At 73.3% G+C, this 15,165-nt stretch overlaps 4 protein-coding genes across 6 annotated transcripts in view; 2 read left to right on the top strand and 2 right to left on the bottom strand.

Moving 5' to 3' along the window:
• Nucleotides 1–1,505, top strand: part of TALDO1 (transaldolase 1) — a 44,282-nt gene extending 42,777 nt beyond the window's left edge. The window contains exon 9 of the mRNA XM_056131867.1: nt 1,494–1,505. The gene's annotated coding sequence lies outside the window, so the exon portion shown is untranslated. The remainder of the gene's footprint in view (nt 1–1,493) is intronic.
• Nucleotides 256–1,404, bottom strand: POLR2L (RNA polymerase II, I and III subunit L). Its single transcript, XM_056131898.1, has 2 exons — nt 1,282–1,404; nt 256–552 (listed from the first exon to the last, which is right to left on the bottom strand). Exons 1-2 carry the CDS (start codon nt 1,374–1,376, stop codon nt 444–446), a joined length of 204 nt encoding a protein of 67 aa, XP_055987873.1. The 5' UTR covers nt 1,377–1,404; the 3' UTR covers nt 256–443.
• A 581-nt stretch (nt 1,506–2,086) lies between the features above and the next one.
• Nucleotides 2,087–9,290, top strand: TSPAN4 (tetraspanin 4). Of its 3 annotated transcripts, XM_056131870.1 has the most exons (8): nt 2,087–2,192; nt 4,588–4,667; nt 7,731–7,922; nt 8,035–8,109; nt 8,384–8,485; nt 8,573–8,704; nt 8,779–8,862; nt 8,943–9,287. In XM_056131870.1, the coding sequence occupies exons 2-8, from the start codon at nt 4,605–4,607 to the stop codon at nt 9,009–9,011; spliced, it is 717 nt and encodes a 238-aa protein (XP_055987845.1). In that variant the 5' UTR covers nt 2,087–2,192; nt 4,588–4,604; the 3' UTR covers nt 9,012–9,287. The 3 variants fall into 3 exon arrangements, with proteins under 3 accessions (XP_055987845.1, XP_055987844.1, XP_055987843.1); XM_056131868.1 differs by lacking the exon at nt 2,087–2,192 and having other exon boundaries at nt 4,344–4,667; nt 8,943–9,286; XM_056131869.1 differs by lacking the exons at nt 2,087–2,192; nt 8,779–8,862 and having other exon boundaries at nt 4,340–4,667; nt 8,943–9,290.
• A 650-nt stretch (nt 9,291–9,940) lies between these two features.
• On the bottom strand, nt 9,941–14,609 carry CHID1 (chitinase domain containing 1). Its single transcript, XM_056131860.1, has 13 exons — nt 14,483–14,609; nt 13,658–13,784; nt 13,392–13,541; nt 13,177–13,309; nt 12,715–12,759; nt 12,380–12,486; nt 11,831–11,892; nt 11,425–11,517; nt 10,858–10,959; nt 10,620–10,775; nt 10,297–10,377; nt 10,176–10,218; nt 9,941–10,082 (listed from the first exon to the last, which is right to left on the bottom strand). Exons 2-13 carry the CDS (start codon nt 13,766–13,768, stop codon nt 9,984–9,986), a joined length of 1,182 nt encoding a protein of 393 aa, XP_055987835.1. The 5' UTR covers nt 13,769–13,784; nt 14,483–14,609; the 3' UTR covers nt 9,941–9,983.
• Between the last annotated feature and the right edge of the window lie 556 nt (nt 14,610–15,165).

The raw sequence follows: 15,165 nt of genomic DNA on the forward strand, positions 1-15,165 counted from the left end.
ATCGCGCTGTGGCCTCAGGCTCTCTGAGGGAAGCCGTGGGCACTGCCATGGCACAGATCTCAGGAACAGAATCTGCTTGGCCTGGAGGTACCAGAACTCGAGAGGGAGTTCCTGGTGGCCCCACACGGTCAGCTCACACCCGACCGGTCTGGGATCAGGGTCGTGGGAAGAAAGAAACAGTCCACGACGAGACTTTGGCTGAAAATGGGTTTATAGGAAAAGGCGTTTCCATTCTGGGGCCTTGGAGGTTTTAGGGTGGGTTTCTAGTGGAGCAAGGAGGCTGGGTGGGGTGGGTGGGGGAGGGGGGGTCAGGGCCGCAGCGGAACTGCAGATGCAGGCTTCCAAGTGTCCATCTCTGGGCGGAGGGTCTTCACTGCTGGTTCCACCCCGGGAGGCAGGCGGGGTCCCGGGCAATCCCCCCGGAGTGTGCTGGGGGATGAGGGTCACTTCTCCAGCGGCGCATAGTTGAGCAGTTTCTCGATGAGGTCTACGTGGGCCAGCAGCATGCGGCGGCAGCAGTAACGCTTCAGGCCCAGCGCGTCCAGGGCATCCCTGCGGGAGAAGGGCACGAGGGGGTCCCGGGGTGCGCCGCACAGGAGTCCGCGCGATGGGGCTGGGGGCTGCCTGGGACGCCAAAGCGGCCCAGACAGCACTAAGGGGCGCGGGGAACCAGGTCCCGGCGGGCCCGGGGCTGCCCCCCACCCCGCCCCCCGGGACGCGGGGAACCAGGTCCCGCCGGGCCCGGGGCTGCCCTCCCCCCACCCCCCAATACGCGGGGAACCAGGTCCCGGCGGGCCCGGGGCTGCCCCCCACCCCGCCCCCCGGGACGCGGGGAACCAGGTCCCGCCGGGCCCGGGGCTGCCCTCCCCCCACCCCCCAATACGCGGGGAACCAGGTCCCGCCGGGCCCGGGGCTGCCCCCCACCCCACCCCACGGGACGCGGGGAACCAGGTCCCGCCGGGCCTGGGGCTGCCCTCCCCCCACCCCCCAATACGCGGGGAACCAGGTCCCGCCGGGCCCGGGGCTGCCCCCCACCTCACCCCCGGGACGCGGGGAACCAGGTCCCGCCGGGCCCGGGGCTGCCCCCCACCCCGCCCCCCGGGACGCGGGGAACCAGGTCCCGCCGGGCCCGGGGCTGCCCTCCCCCCACCCCGGGACGCGGGGAACCAGGTCCCGCCGGGCCCGGGGCTGCCCCCCACCCCGCCCCCGGGACGCGGGGAACCAGGTGCCGCCGGGCCCGGGGCTGCCCCCTCCCCGGGACGCGGGGCGCCCGGCGCTCACCCCTCGGTGTACTCGGCCTGCAGCAGCCCCAGGTACGCCTCCCACTTGTTGCCGACGATCTTGCCGCACGTGAAGCAGCGCACGGGGATGATCATGCTGGCGGCGGCGGCGGCGGCGAGGGCGGCGGGGACTGGGGACCCGACGGGACCCCGCGCGGGCCAATCCGCGGCCGCCCCGCCCGGGCGCGCCCAACTCCGGGGGTGCGCGCGCCCCGCCCCGCCGCGTCCCGCCGCCCCCCGGGCCGCCGCGCGCGCCCCGCCGCGCCCCGCCGCGCCCCCGCACGGCCGGGAACCCCCCGCGCGCGCCCCCCAGACCCCGCGCGGACGCGGCCCCCGCCCCCGCCGCCGCCGCCCCGCGCGGACACCCCCGCGCGCGCCTGGTGCGTCCCGCGCTACGGCGGCCGCCAGGGGCCCTAAGGGCTCGGCGCGCGCTCGCGCTGCTCGTGACCGCGGGGCGCCTGCGCTCGCCCGAGGGCGCTAGTCCGCGGAGGGGCGGGGGCCCGGGGCGGTCACGGGGGCGTCCGCAGGGGGGCCCGAGCGGCCCGGAGCACAGCCCGGGGGCCCGCAGATGCGTCCGGGCCCGCAGGCGGCGGGTCCCGCGTCCCCGAGGGCCGGGCAGGGGCGCGGCGAGCGCCCGGGGACGGGGGCGTGTCCCAGGCCCCGGCCCCCGCCGGACTGTTGGCGGGGCGGCGCGAGACCCCCGGCGGCGCCGCCGCCCCCCGAGCCCGCGCCGGGCCGGGCCTCCGCGCCCCGCCCGCCGGCCCCCCCGCCACGTGCCGAGCCACGAGCCGCCCGCACTTCCCCTCCGCGCCGCCCCCCTCCCGGCCCCGGGGTGGCCGCGCGCACATCCTGTCCCGGCCAGCGCCGAGGACGGCCGAGCGCGCAGGGACGCGAGCGGCCGGGCCCCGCGAGGTGAGGGCGGGGGCCGCGCGGGGGCCTCCCGGAGGGCTTCCCGGAGGAGGGCGGCCCGCGCGGGGCCCGGCTGACATTCCTGGGGGCGCGGCGGGCGGCGGGAGGCGGGCGCGGCGCCCCCCGCCCGCCCCGCGCGCCCCTCGCCCGCGCGCCGAGGCCCCGGCCGCTCGTCCGTGCGCGGGGGGCGCCGCCGCGGGACTCGGGCCGCGGGGAGGCCGGGCCGCTGCGCCCGGCGGTGGCCGGCCGTGGGCGGGCTTTCCGGGAACGGGGCGTGCTGGCCCCGCGTGGGGGGCCGCGGAGGGGGCGCGCCGCTTCCTGCCGCCGGGTTATTCCCGGGCAGCCGCGCGCCCGACGTGCCGTCCAGGCGGGGCCCCTGCGCGGGGTGCGGTGACGCGCGCGGGAGCCGCGCACGCCCAGCGGTGCTCAGCCCGCGGGGACCAGGTGGGGAGCCCACCCGCCCGGCCGGGGGGCCCTGGGGGGTGCGGGCTGCTTCCTGCCTCTGCGGGGCTCCCCTCTCCTCCAGCTCCTCCCGGGTCACGGGCCGTTGCTGTCCCTCGGCGCAGGGAGGACCGTCCGGGCCGGGGGTCTCTCCCGGAGGCTCCGCTGGCCACCCAGCCCTGTCGCTGCCAGGGTGCTGGGCTGGACTCTACCCTGGCCTGGGGGTGCCCTGGCCCGGGGGTGCTTCAGGAGTGCTCCAGGACTCCAGGAGGCGCATGGAGGGGCCGTGCCATCGGCGGGGCCTTCGTTTTGGCCGCGGGTGCTGACCGCTACGCTTCCTGGTTCCCAGAGCGGGGACCCTGGGGCGCTGCTGACCTGCTGCTGAGGCCCGGCTGGGGTGCACTGCGGTGGCGGTGGGGGGGACACTGCAGTGGGGGGACACCGCGGTAAGTGTGGGGTGCACTGCGGTGGAGGCGATACAGGGTCTTGGCGTTTTAAATGTCCGAGCTGCTGGGAGGCCCCCAGGCCCGGCTGGACTGGAGGCCTCCAGGGACTCCCATGGCAGGGCCATGGCTTGGGCCACCCAGTGTGGCGCTGGTTCTCGGCCCTCCTGGAGCCAGGCTCCACTCCGCTCCCTGCAAGGCTGCTGGGCCAGCCTTTGGCACAGGTGTGTCAGTGGACAGACCACCTCCAGTGCCCTGGGGGGCAGTATGGGGGCCCATCCTCGCCCCAACTCTGAGTGGCCTCCTGGGCGCCCTGGTGCCAAGGCCAGAGGGTGGACTCCCCCAGTGGGCCCCTCGCCCTGGAGCAGAGGGGGGGCTTCCTGTCCGTCTCTGTCCCCTTCACAGTCCTCCTGCTGCGGCCGTGCCCACTGAGCCTGCTCGCTGGCTGGGCGCCGAGGGTGCGGCACTTGGGTCTCCTGATGTCCCTGATTCCTGGACATGCCTGGTGCCTGCCCTCCCACCTCCCGAGTGTCCAAGGGGTCGCCTAGTGGCCTCGCTCACTGACTGCCCACCGGACACCCGTCCAGCTCTCCCAGCTGGCCTTTGCCGCCAGCGTGCTGGTGAGGCAGCGGCAGCAGTGCTGCCCAGTCGCCCGCCCTCTCCCGAATGTGCCCGTGACGGGGGGCTCCTGTCCCCACCGCAGTCTGCCCCCGCTCAGGGGTCAGGGCTGGGTGGTGGCGCCGTCTCAGGTGGGCCTGGCCGGGGCTGGAACCCGGTGCCCGCGGTGGTCTTTCAGCAACTCAGCCAGGGGCCAGAGGGGTGGGCAGTGGCGCTGCGGCCGCCCAGCCACAGAGCCCCCGCCCCCTGGGGCTCCCACCCGTGTCCCGCGGGGGCCTGGGCAGGAGTGGACGGGAGGTGACGGTGAGGCGGCAGTCCCCGGGTGTCCGGCCCACGGGGGCCGGGGCGCAGGCCGGCTCGGGCCTAGCGGCGTGGGGTCAGCCCGGCCCTTCCCTGCAGGGGCGCTGGACACCAGAGCCCTCGCCCGTGGAGGCCCGCAGGCCAGAGCGGGGCGCGGGCGGGCGGGCGGGCGGGCGGGGCCCGCTGACCACGGCGGCGTCCGGCGCGGGCCCGGCTGCGGGGCGGGGCCGGCGCGGCCCGGGCGGTCATTGGGCAGCGCGGGGGGCGGGGCGCCGCGGGGCGGGGCGCGGGCTGCGGCGCGGGCAGGTGGCGGCGGCGCGGCGCGGGCGCGGGGGGCGCGGGGGCGCGGGGTCCCGGGCGCGGGGCCGCGATGCGCCGCTCCAGCACCGAGTCCGCGTACCGGCGCAGCCCGTCGCCCGACGCCCCCGAGCCGGGCTGCGCGCGCGGCCGCGGCTGGTTCGGGCGCGCGGGGGGCGGCGGCGCCTTCGGCCTCCGCGCCGGCCCCGGCCCCAAGGCGGCCCGCGCGCGCTACCCGTCGCCCAAGGGCGCCAAGTACGTGGTCTTCTACCTGGACCTGTCCTTCATCTTCCTCCTAGAGCTCCGGCGCTGCAGCATGGCGCGCGGCTGCCTGCAGGGCGTCAAGTACCTCATGTTCGCCTTCAACCTGCTCTTCTGGGTGAGTCGCCCCCACCCCGCCCCGGGGCCCCCAGGCGGGGCACCCCGCTCCCGAAGCCCGCAGGTGCCCGGGCGGGCGGGCATTCTGACCCTCCCCCCCCAGGCCGGGCGCCGGAGCAGGGTCCTTGCCGGCACCTGCAGGGGGACCTGGTGGGGAGCCCGGTTGCACACGGTGTGGCTGTGCGCCCCCCTCGAGGGAGGGGTCCGGGACCCCGGACTCCCCGGAGCGCCCGACGCGGCACACCGCACTGACACATCCTCCGCACGTGGAGTCCCCAGATGCCCCCCCCCGGGGGGGGGGCAGCTCAGGCTGGTGGGTCCTGTTCTCTGCAGGGTGCTGGTCACTTTGGTGACGGGGAGGGTCCATCTCAGACCCAAGGCCCAGGTGGTGTCCTGACCCCCCCATACCTGTGGGGCAGGTGGCAGGTGCTGGGGGAACCAGCTCCTTGTATGCACACCTCCCCCCCACCTCGTGCTCCCAGACCTGGGGCTGCAGGGTCCTGGCGACCCCCCCCCCCCACACACACACAGCAGCGTGGGCGGTTGGCTCACCCTGTCCTGGGCCCTGTTTGGGAGACAGACTCAGTCCCTCACCTTCCCCGGCCGCCCCTGCCCTACACTGGTGCCCAGATCTAGGGTGTTGTGCTGGGCACCCCTGCCAGCCTCCACGTGGGTCCCCAGGGTGCAGCGGGGTCAGTGGAGGGAGCAGGGACCCCAGGGACCCTGTGATGGGCTTTGAGGGGGTCCTGCTGCCGGGGTGTCACACTGTGCCACCAGGCCGGGCACTGACTGGAGGGGGCGGGATCCCTGTGGGCATGAGAGGCCCCTCAGTGCTCCTGAGCACCTCTCCTGGGTCCCAGCTGGGAGCCTGCTGGTGGGGCTCTTCCTGGCTGTGCGCCTCCCCCAGCCCTGCACCCCTTCCCGCTTGACCCTGTGCTTCTTCCCCCTGCCCAGCACCCTTCCCCTCGGCTCTTCCCCCTGCTCCCCTGCTCCTTCTCCTCTTCTACTTCCTCCTCCTCCTCCTCAGCTCTTCCTCCCCCCAGCCCTGCGCCCTTCCCCCTTGAACCCTGTGCCCCTCTCCCCCTGCCCAGCACCCCTCCCCCTCGGCTCTTCCCCCTCCCCCCAGCCCTGCGCCCCTTCACCCTGCACCCCTCCCCCTGCCGGGCACCCCCCCTCGGCTCTTTCCCTCCCCCCTGGCAGCTGGTCTCCCCAGGGCTGCCCCTTGGGTGCCGCGCTGACCCTGGGGAGTGGACTGGGAGCCCCCTCATGGGACACCGGCTTCCCTCTCCCGCTGGCTGCACTGGGGGTGTGGGGGGCGTCGGGAAGCAGTGCACGGTGGGCCAGTCACCTGCAGAAGGGGTCCGCCAGCGTCCTGCCAAGGGGCATCTTGCTTTGTTCGGGGCCGAGATCAGTCCCGTAACCTGGCCGGGAGGGGCTTCCCCGGAGTCCCTGCAGGGCACGTTGCTGCTGGCTCCTCCAAGGCTGTGCCGGCTGCCGGGACGGCTCTGGGCAGACTTGGGCCCTGCAGGGCACCGAGCCCCTCACGCAGACTCAGCTGCCCGCCATCTGCTGCCCTGAGCCTCAGGCTGGCACTCGCCTCACGGGCCTGACCCCGGCCCCACACACGCAGCTGGGCAGAGACGCGGGCGAGGGGACACCGCAGGTCCTCGGGGGGCTGCGAGAGGCGTGCGTTCTGCCCCTCCACGGCGCCCGGCTGGTCTCTGCGCCCTCCACGAGGGTGGGCGGCGACCGTGGCACCGTGCGGCCAGCGGGCTGGGAGAGCTAGCTGAGGAGGGGCCGCTTTGCGTGCGGTCTGCCCGCTGCTGGCCGTGTCCTCCCGCCCGTCCTCCCACCCGTCCTCCCTGCCTCCTCCCGCCCGTCCTCGCGGTGCCCTTGGGGTCCCTGGGGCCGGGAGCTCCGCTGGAGCCGTCCATTGCTCATTTTCCCGCTGACAGGAGCCCTGGCGCCGTCCTTGGCGGGGAAGGCGGGGCCAGACGGGCTCCGGGCTTTAAATACAAACTCCCCGAGCACCTCACCTGTCCGCTGCTGGGCCCCTGGCCACCGACCACAGCCCTGCCTGGGGCTCGCCTTCAGGCCGAGGGGGCCATTCCCGCGGCCCCGAACACCGCCCACACTGCTGCCCGCGGTCAGGCGGGAGGTCCCTGCTCCCTGCTCCGTGCCCTGCGCACCCCCCTCCCTCCCGGTTGCTATCATGGTCGCCCGGCCCTGCAGGTGGGCCCCTGAGCCAGCGTGCCCACCAGGCCTCCCTCAGACTCTGGCAGGCCAGCGCAGGGACCCCCTTCTTGTCTTCTGTGCAGGGCGGGGGCTGCAGTAGCACCAGGTGTCGGCTTCTGCTGGGCATCTTGGAGGGGGCAGAGGTGGAATGGGGCGCCCGCCTTTGTCCCTGCTCGGCTGCCCCGCCGGGGGGAACTGGCACCAGGGAACAGGCTCTCTGCAAGACCCAGGGCATGAGCAGCGGGAGGGGTGGGGCCCTGTGCCCCTCAGGTCTGCCGCACTCTGGGGGATTCAGTGCCAGGGCGCACAGCCGCTCCTCTGTGCCTCAGCTTACAGGTCTGAGAAACGGGGGTGTCTGGCCACCCGCTCTGGGGCTGCTGCAGGGCTCATGCTGGCCGGCCCAGGGCTTGCAGGGAACGTCTGGGCTGAGGCTGGCGCAGGTGGGCTGCGGGTTTGTCCCCAGGCAGTCCCCGTGGAGGTGCCCCAGTGCCCCTGGGCCCCAGGCTCAGGGCTGCTTTGCCTCTCGTGGACCTTGTCACCGTCAGCGGTGGGACGTCCCCCGAGAAGGGGACGGCTGTGGTGCCCATGCACAGTGCACTCTGGTGTTGAGCGGGCAGGGCGCCCCCCACCGGGCCGCCCTGGCACCTGCACAGGTGCCCGCCCTTGTTCCCGAGTGCAGAGGCGGTCACCCACCGTGGCGCCCCCTTGCTGCAGCTCGAGGTTAGGGGACCGGACAGGACAGGAGAGGACAGGACAGGAGGGGTGGGGTGGGGCAGGGGGTGGTGGACGCGGCCGGCCCTCACTGCCCTCTCTCTGCCCGGTGGACCAGCTGGGCGGCTGTGGCATCCTGGGGGTCGGCATCTGGCTGGCCGCCACGCAGGGGAACTTTGCGACCCTGTCCTCCTCCTTCCCGTCCCTGTCGGCCGCCAACCTGCTCATGGTCACCGGCACCTTCGTCATGGCCATCGGCTTCGTGGGCTGCGTCGGGGCCATCAAGGAGCACAAGTGCCTGCTGCTGACCGTGAGTGTGGGGCGCCCGCCTCGGCCGGCCCCGCTCTCGGACCCCCGTGGGAGGTGCAGGGGTGCCACCTGCCGGGCGGGTCTTCCTTGCTGAGGCTCGCCCCTGCCCCCAGTTCTTCGTGCTGTTGCTGCTGGTGTTCCTGCTGGAGGCCACCGTCGCCATCCTGTTCTTCGCCTACACTGAGCAGGTGCGCCCGCCCGCGGGACAGGCCGGGGTGGGGTGGGGGGCGTCTGCGGCGCCCGACCCGGGTCTGTTACGGGAACGCTCGGCCCCAGCTCTTGGTGGCTCTGCTAATTAGTTCTTCCGTCAGACCCGTTCGTCCCGCCAGTACCAGCTCGGCCCTGGGCTCCACTGGTCCGTCCCCTTTGCCGCGGCCCCCTCGCGATGCTCGTCAGGGTGGGCGAGGTGGAGAGGGCCGGGGAGGGGAGGTGGGCACCCTCCCGAGCCTGCTGCGCCCACAGATTGACAGGTACGCGCAGCGGGACCTGAAGAAGGGGCTGCACCTGTACGGCACCCCGGGCAACGTGGGCCTCACCAACGCCTGGAGCATCATTCAGACGGACGTGAGCTGGGGCGTGGGGGCGTGGCCTGGGCGCGGGGCGTGGCCCCAGTGGGCGTGGCCGCGGGCTAGAGCTCCGCCCCTCCCGCAGTTCCGCTGCTGCGGGGTCTCCAACTACACCGACTGGTTCGAGGTGTACAACGCCACGCGCGTGCCCGACTCCTGCTGCCTGGAGTTCAGCGAGAGCTGCGGGCTGCACGCGCCCGGCACGTGGTGGAAGGCGGTGAGCCCGCGGGCGCTGGGGCCGGGGCCCGGGGTGGGGGGCTCGGGCCGGCCGCTGACGCGCCCCTCCTGCAGCCCTGCTACGAGACGGTGAAGGTGTGGCTCCAGGAGAACCTGCTGGCCGTGGGCGTCTTCGGGCTGTGCACGGCGCTGGTGCAGGTGGGGGCCGGGCCGGGGGAGGCGCGGGCGGGGAGGCGGTGGGCCCACTCCGGATCCTGGAGCCCGACGTGTCCCCGCAGATCCTGGGCCTGACCTTCGCCATGACCATGTACTGCCAGGTGGTGAAGGCCGACACCTACTGCGCGTGACCACCGCGCGGGCTCCGCGCCAAAGGACCGGGCTCCAGAGACGCCCAGTGGGCATGTCCGAGGGGCCCCGCCCCCCGCCGGCTCTGGTGCTCAAGGCGGGCACAGCCCCGTCACCCACATTCCACGGCGGGGGTGGGGGCTCGGCACTTCTTAGTCAGGTGCCCGAGGAGCGTCCACACGCAGACCCACACGCTTGGCACACTCTGGGGGCCGTGCCCCGGCCACCCTAGCCTCCACCACAGCCCACCACCTCCCCCAGCCCTCTCCCCCCACCCCCGGGCACTGTCGCAGAAGCGCTCAGGGTTTGCAAATAAAAGTGGCCCAAGTGGTCGTGGGACAGTGGCTCTGCTACCTGGACCGGGAGGGGCGGTGTGGGGGAGCCCGCCGACTCCAGCCCAGGGCCCCCCAGGTTGTCAAGTGCTCCCTATGCACCCTGCAAGGTGGCACTGCGTGCCCAGGGCCAGCAACCTGGCTTGCCCACACAGAGGGTGGCATCCACGGAGCTGCCACGGCCCAGCTGTGCCAACGTGCCCCCCATGCCCACGCCTGTGTGCAGTGTCCCTCGCTGGGTTCTACAGGGTGGGTGGGACACAGGGCCAGGCTTGTCCAGCCCCGCCCCCAGCACACTAACACAAAGGGGGGTGTGGGGGCGCTGGCCTGGGCCCGCCTTGAGCAGCACACTCACGCTGGTCACTCCGAGCTACCTGCTGGCTGGCCTGGACTGGAAGGTTGGCCCAGCCTGTCCTGGGCAGCAGGGTGGGGCCTGGCCACCTGCTGGGGTTTACTGGGGAGCAGAAGCAGTGGCCGTGGGTGGACTGCTGCCCACAGGCTGCCAGCTCCCTTGCCCTAGGGATGCCCAGGTTGAGCCCCTTGTGCAGGCGGCCAGGTGCATGTCTCCCCGCCCGCCCCAAGGAGCACAGCAGACAGAGTCCAGCAAACAAGCCTGTATTGGTCAATCCGCTCCAGAGCCCGCTAGAGCAGGTCGTAGAAGTAGTCCAGGCCCTGGCCCAGTTCCCACATGGACACCCCGACGCCCAGCTCCAGGGCCAGCTCCAGCCGCACCTGCACGGACTATAGCAATGGGGACAGTTACTGCCCACCCCGGGCCAGCACCCCCAGGACCCTGCCCTGCGCCACGTCCACACGGCCTGAGGCCAGCTCTACCTTCAGCGTCGGGTAGAAGACCATGTGTCTCCCTCCGCGGCTCCTGCAAGGCAGACAGACCCGTCGGCTCGGGGTGGGTGGGGGGCTTCCCTCGGCCCCGCCAGGCCGCCCCCTCACTCACCGCTTGTACTCGAAGAAGTGCTCGGCGGCCTGCGCGTCCCACACCAGCCGGGGCCGGTGCTCCTTCAGCGTCTCGATGTACCTGCGGGGGCCGGCATGGCTGCTCTGAGGCCCGGGGCACCCCCAGCCCGCCCTGCCCACCCGCAGGAGCATCTCACGCCACCAGACAGGGCTCGGGGGCTGGGGAGGCCTGGGCGACAGGAGGGGTGTGAGCATCTGCACAGGCCAGGCCGCGGGCCGACCCCGGATGAACACCACGGCAGCTCCGCTCCCCAAGGTTGACCCGGGAGGAGACGCCAGCCTCAAGGCCAGCCAGGGACTCACCTGGTCCCCAGGACGGGCTCGCGGGCGTCCCTGGAGGTGGCGTAGTCCATGCCATAGAGGTTAAGCCCCAGCAGGATCTTGCTCCGCCACTGGGCCTTGGGGTCCAGGACCTGCACGCAGGCTCGCACCCAGGCCAGCGGTGCGTTGGGGCCAAGCCTGCATGGTGAGGGGACTTGAGGGGGGCCAGTGTCTGCAGCAGCCCGACCCCCGGGCGAGGGACCCCGGCACCCACACTCACTGCTGTGCCCGCGGGTAGTCGTAGGTCATGAGGCTGAAGCCATCCAGCACTGGCGCCAGCTGCTCGAACAGCTTGTGCGTGAACATGCCAGGTTGGTCACTCCTGCGGGGACAGCAGAGGCACCCCTGGACCCCGCCGCTCCCGTGTCAGCTCGAGCCCCCTCGAATCCCTCGATCTTGCCACCCACTCTGCATTCACCCTGACTGGTGACGGGGAGGCGTCGCCCACACCCTGCCACCCACTCCCTAGAAGCCACCCGGTGCTCAGCTACTGCGGACAGCAGAGCAGTCCCAGGGGCACGGCCGGCTGAACCGTGTGTACGTGTGTGTCCCACATGCACGTGTCCGTGAGCTCACCTGCCTGCACGTTTACGTATGCACGGTTGTGCCCGTGTATGCATACCCGGGTGTGCCTGAGTACTCACATTCAAGTGTGCCTGCGTGTGCCCATGTATGCATACTTGCGTACGCCTGTGTGCGCCTGTGTATGCACGTGCGAGTGTACCCACGTATGCACATTTGCGTGTGCACAACGGCGTGTGCCCGCAGCCCAGCGCTCTGGCCTTACCCGGGGGAGATGGCTGGCGGGATGACCAGGATGAGCAGCAGGCGGGCCTGGTGCAGCGTCTCGGCCAGGTGCGTGAGCAGGTGGACGAGGCCCCTGTGTTGGGGAGCGTCACCATGGGGCGGTCAGCTGGTCTGCCCTTCCCCTGGGGGACCCCAAGAATGCTGTGGCGAGCAGATGGTGCGGGGAAAAGGGACAGTAAACATCCCCACGAGGGAGGAGACGGGGCCTGGGGAGATGGCCTGGGGGCCCTACAGGGGACCCCACCAAGCACCCGGGCCCCCAGCCCAGACGCCCTTTGGCCGTGATCCCTCAGGGGAAAGGAGGCAGCTGGGGGTGAGGAGCCCCAGACCACAGCCAGTTCCGGGGTCCCTTGGGCCCAGCTGAGGCACCACAGAGCCCCACTCACACATGCTTCTGGCCCAGCAGCTGGCTCCAGACCTCCAGCACAAAGCCATCGAAGTGCTGAGCCTGAAAAGGAGGAGAGGGGTCAGGGAGGGGGATCAGGGAGGGGGTCCTGAGAGGACAAGGGCCCTGGGCAGGGGTCCGAGGTGGAGGTCAGGGAAGGGGTCCTGAGAGGACAAGGGCCATGGGCGGGGGTCCGAGGCAGAGGTCAGGGAGTGGGGAGTCCTGGGAGGGGCCTGAGGCAGAGCTCCGGGAGGGGGTCCTGAGAGGACCAGAGCCCTGGACGGGGTCTGAGGCAGTCTGGGAAGGGGGTGTAACCCCAATGCCACAGAACTTCCGAGGGTCACTCACAGCCGGACCAAGGGCCACGCTCCGGCCCAGAAGCCCCGTGTCCAGGCCCTCGGGTGCTTCCCCAGCACTGACCCAGGCCAGTGTCACCCTGCAGCTCAGTGACAGTCACTGCATGTGTGTGGGAGGCAGAGCCCACAGAGTGTCCACGCGTGCGTGTGTGTGTGGATGTTGTCTCCCAGGTGCCCCCACGACGCTGGCTCACCTTGGCCAGCTGGACCATGGTCTTGCCCAGCTCTTCGATCTCATCCTCACTGTCCAGGACGTTCCGGAAATCCTCGGGGGTCCAGTCCTCAAAGAGGAGCCGAGGCACTGTGGGCGGGGCAGGGGCTGTCGGGTGCCTGCCTGACCTTCCTCCACCGCAGACGGACCCAGGGCTCCATCAGGGACGTTCCCTGCCCAGCCCTGCCCCGCGTCCACAGGAAGAGCAGCAGGAGAGTGGATGGGGCAGCGGGATGGGACAGCCCCCGGCCCGGGGGTGAGTGGGGGGCTGGACACACAGCTGACAGCAGGGGTGAGGCGTGGCGGGCTGGGACTCACCGATGCGGAGGCCCCTGGACTGCTTCTTCACGGCCCGCATCCACCCTGCAGCAAAGGATGTGGTCAGAGGCTGCACGCGCAGCTCCAAGGGCCCTCGCTGGCCAGGCCAGACAGTCCCACGGGGTCACGACTCCCTGACACCACTCACACCCTTGCCAAGGCGGCCACACGCGCGTGAGGCTCATGCGAGCCTCAGCGGGCTTCCAAGCGTGCACACGTGAGCACGCTGCATGTGGATCCCGCCCGCAGCACACGCGCGCCCCTTGGCATGCACACCTGCACACGTAAGTCCTGCCCTCAGCACGCACGCACCCCATTGCACACTCTGGTCCTGCCCGTAGCACGTGTGCACTCTACAGTACACATGCCTGCACACACACAGGCCCCACCTCGGCACGCATGACCTCGAGTCAGACAAGCCTGTACCCCCCGCCCCCCATGCGCACAGCGAGCAGACAGAACCTTGGTCCACGTCGTGCAGGCCTGTGACCTCAAACAGCTCGCGGCCGCGCCTCTTCAGCTGCAGCCACACGGGCGAGATCTGGGTGAACTTGGCCCCGAAGATCTTGGCGACATCGTAGCCGTGGCTGTTCCACTGCGGGGGCAGCCAGCTGCTGAGCGGCCGAGCACCCCCGCGCGCCGCCCGCCTCTGAGGCTGCACCCCCTCCTTCACTCACGGGGGTCACGTAGCCCAGCACGTCGCCGCGGAAGTGCCGCTCGCGGGCGCGGGCCGAGCAGTAGCTGCGATGCTCCCGCACCACGTCCTCGGCTCGCAGCTCCGTCACCACCAGGCCCCGCTCCTGCGCGGGCTTCTCCGAGAGCTGCGTCTGTCCCGGAGGCCGGGGAGAAGCCGTCAGCGCCCGGCCGGCGCGGGCTCGCGTGCCCACCCCGGCCAGAGGCGGGGTGGCATCAGTGCTGCGCCCAGACCCCGCTCCCCCCGCACCTTCTCATGCAGCGTCTTGGCCGCGGCCTTCTTGGCGTCCGACTTGGACAGGGTCGTGTGCACGGAGCTGCAAGCCAGAGTCACCCAGAGCGCGCTGAGCAGCACCCGCATGGTGGGGGTCCAGGGGCTGCGAGAGAGCAGGGCGCAGGGGACCGCTCTGCCAGCGAACCGACAGGCCCGGGCCGCCCGGGGAGCACGGGACCGAGACCGCCCCGGGGAGCAGGGCGGCAGGAGCTGCAGGTCGCCCCACCCAGGGGGCGTGGAGGCAGGTGGGAGAAGGGACCCGCCGGTCTCGGAGCGCGCCGGAGGGAGGGAGGGAGCCGCGGGGCTCAGGGCCGCAGCGGCCGCCAACGGCCGGGCCACCCTCCGAGCCGCGGGGCCCCCCAGCCCGACGCAGAGCGGGAGGACCCCGGCTGGTCCACACGGCCGCCGCCGGCCCCCAAGGACGCGCACGCCGAGCAGGGGTCGGGGCTCGGCGGAAGGGGGGACGGGGCTGGGCAGGGCGGCGTCCCGGAACCACCTGGAGGTCCCGGCCGTTGGGCTCAGGGCGGGGCCGCCGGGCCGGCCCACGCCGCAGCGACACCCGGGGGCGCGGGGGCCGCTTCCCGGCGCGGGGCGCGCGCCCTGACCTGCCCGGGGGCGCCGGGGGCGGCGCCGGGGGACACGCGCGCAGGGGGCGCGGCCGGCGGGGGCGCCCGGGACCCTGACGACCCCGAGCGCCCGCAGCCCGCGGCCGCAGCCCCGCGCGTCCCCCGGCACGACTCGGCCCGCCCCTCGCCGACGCGCGCCCACGCGCCGGCCCCGCGGCCGCAGCGCGGGGCTCACCTTCATGTCCCGCAGGCCGGCCGGCCCGCCCTCGCTCGGCCGGAAGCCGCCGGTGCGCGGCCGGAAGTCCCGCCCAGGACTCCGCCCGCCGCGCGCGCTTCCGCTCCGCCCGCGGAGCCGGGGCGGGCCGCGAGGGAGCGGGGCGGGGCCAGAGCAGAGGGGGCGGGGCCGCAGCGGGAGAGGCGGGGCCGGAGCAGGAGAGGCGGGACCTGGCCAGGGCGGGGCTGGAGTAGTTGAGGCGGGGCGGAGTAGAAGAGGTGGGGCCGGAGTAGGAGAGGCGGGGCCGGGCCGGGCCGGGGGCGGGGCTAGAGGAGAGGCGGGGCCGGAGCAGGAGAGGCGGGACCTGGCCAGGGCGGGGCCAGAGTAGGGGAGGCGGGGCCTGGTCGGGGCGGTGCTGGAGGAGAGGCGGGGCCGGGCCGGGGGCGGGGCTAGAGGAGAGGCGAGGCCAAGCAGGGGGCGGGCCGGGGCGGGGCCTGAACAGGAGAGGTGGGGTCGGAGCAGGAGAGGCGGGGCCGGGTCGGGGGCGGGGCTTGAGGAGAGGCGGAGCCGAGCCGGGGGCGGGGCCGGAGAAGAGAGGCGGGGCCGGAGTAGGAGGGCGGGGCAGGGGCGAGGCCAGTGAGTGGAACTGGGCCGCGGGGAAGGGTCTGGTGGGTGTAGGGGGCGACAGGACAGCGGGGACGGCG

The sequence above is a fragment of the Sorex fumeus genome, unplaced genomic scaffold, assembly GCF_029834395.1.
Source record: "Sorex fumeus unplaced genomic scaffold, SorFum_2.1 ptg000093l, whole genome shotgun sequence".
Taxonomy (NCBI): Eukaryota; Metazoa; Chordata; class Mammalia; order Eulipotyphla; family Soricidae; genus Sorex; species Sorex fumeus.

Coding starts and splice junctions, on each gene's coding strand:
- POLR2L (XM_056131898.1), bottom strand. CDS start 1,376: ATGATCATCCCCGTGCGCTGCTTCACGTGCGGCAAGATCGTCGGCAAC. Junction 553..1,281: donor CAGGCCGAGTACACCGAGGG/GTGAGCGCCGGG, acceptor CTTCTCCCGCAG/GGATGCCCTGGACGCGCTGG.
- TSPAN4 (XM_056131868.1), top strand. CDS start 4,362: ATGCGCCGCTCCAGCACCGAGTCCGCGTACCGGCGCAGCCCGTCGCCC. Junction 4,668..7,730: donor CCTTCAACCTGCTCTTCTGG/GTGAGTCGCCCC, acceptor CCGGTGGACCAG/CTGGGCGGCTGTGGCATCCT. Junction 8,486..8,572: donor GGAGCATCATTCAGACGGAC/GTGAGCTGGGGC, acceptor CCCCTCCCGCAG/TTCCGCTGCTGCGGGGTCTC.
- CHID1 (XM_056131860.1), bottom strand. CDS start 13,768: ATGCGGGTGCTGCTCAGCGCGCTCTGGGTGACTCTGGCTTGCAGCTCC. Junction 10,776..10,857: donor GACTACCCGCGGGCACAGCA/GTGAGTGTGGGT, acceptor CTCACCATGCAG/GCTTGGCCCCAACGCACCGC. Junction 10,219..10,296: donor CACTTCTTCGAGTACAAGCG/GTGAGTGAGGGG, acceptor TCTGCCTTGCAG/GAGCCGCGGAGGGAGACACA.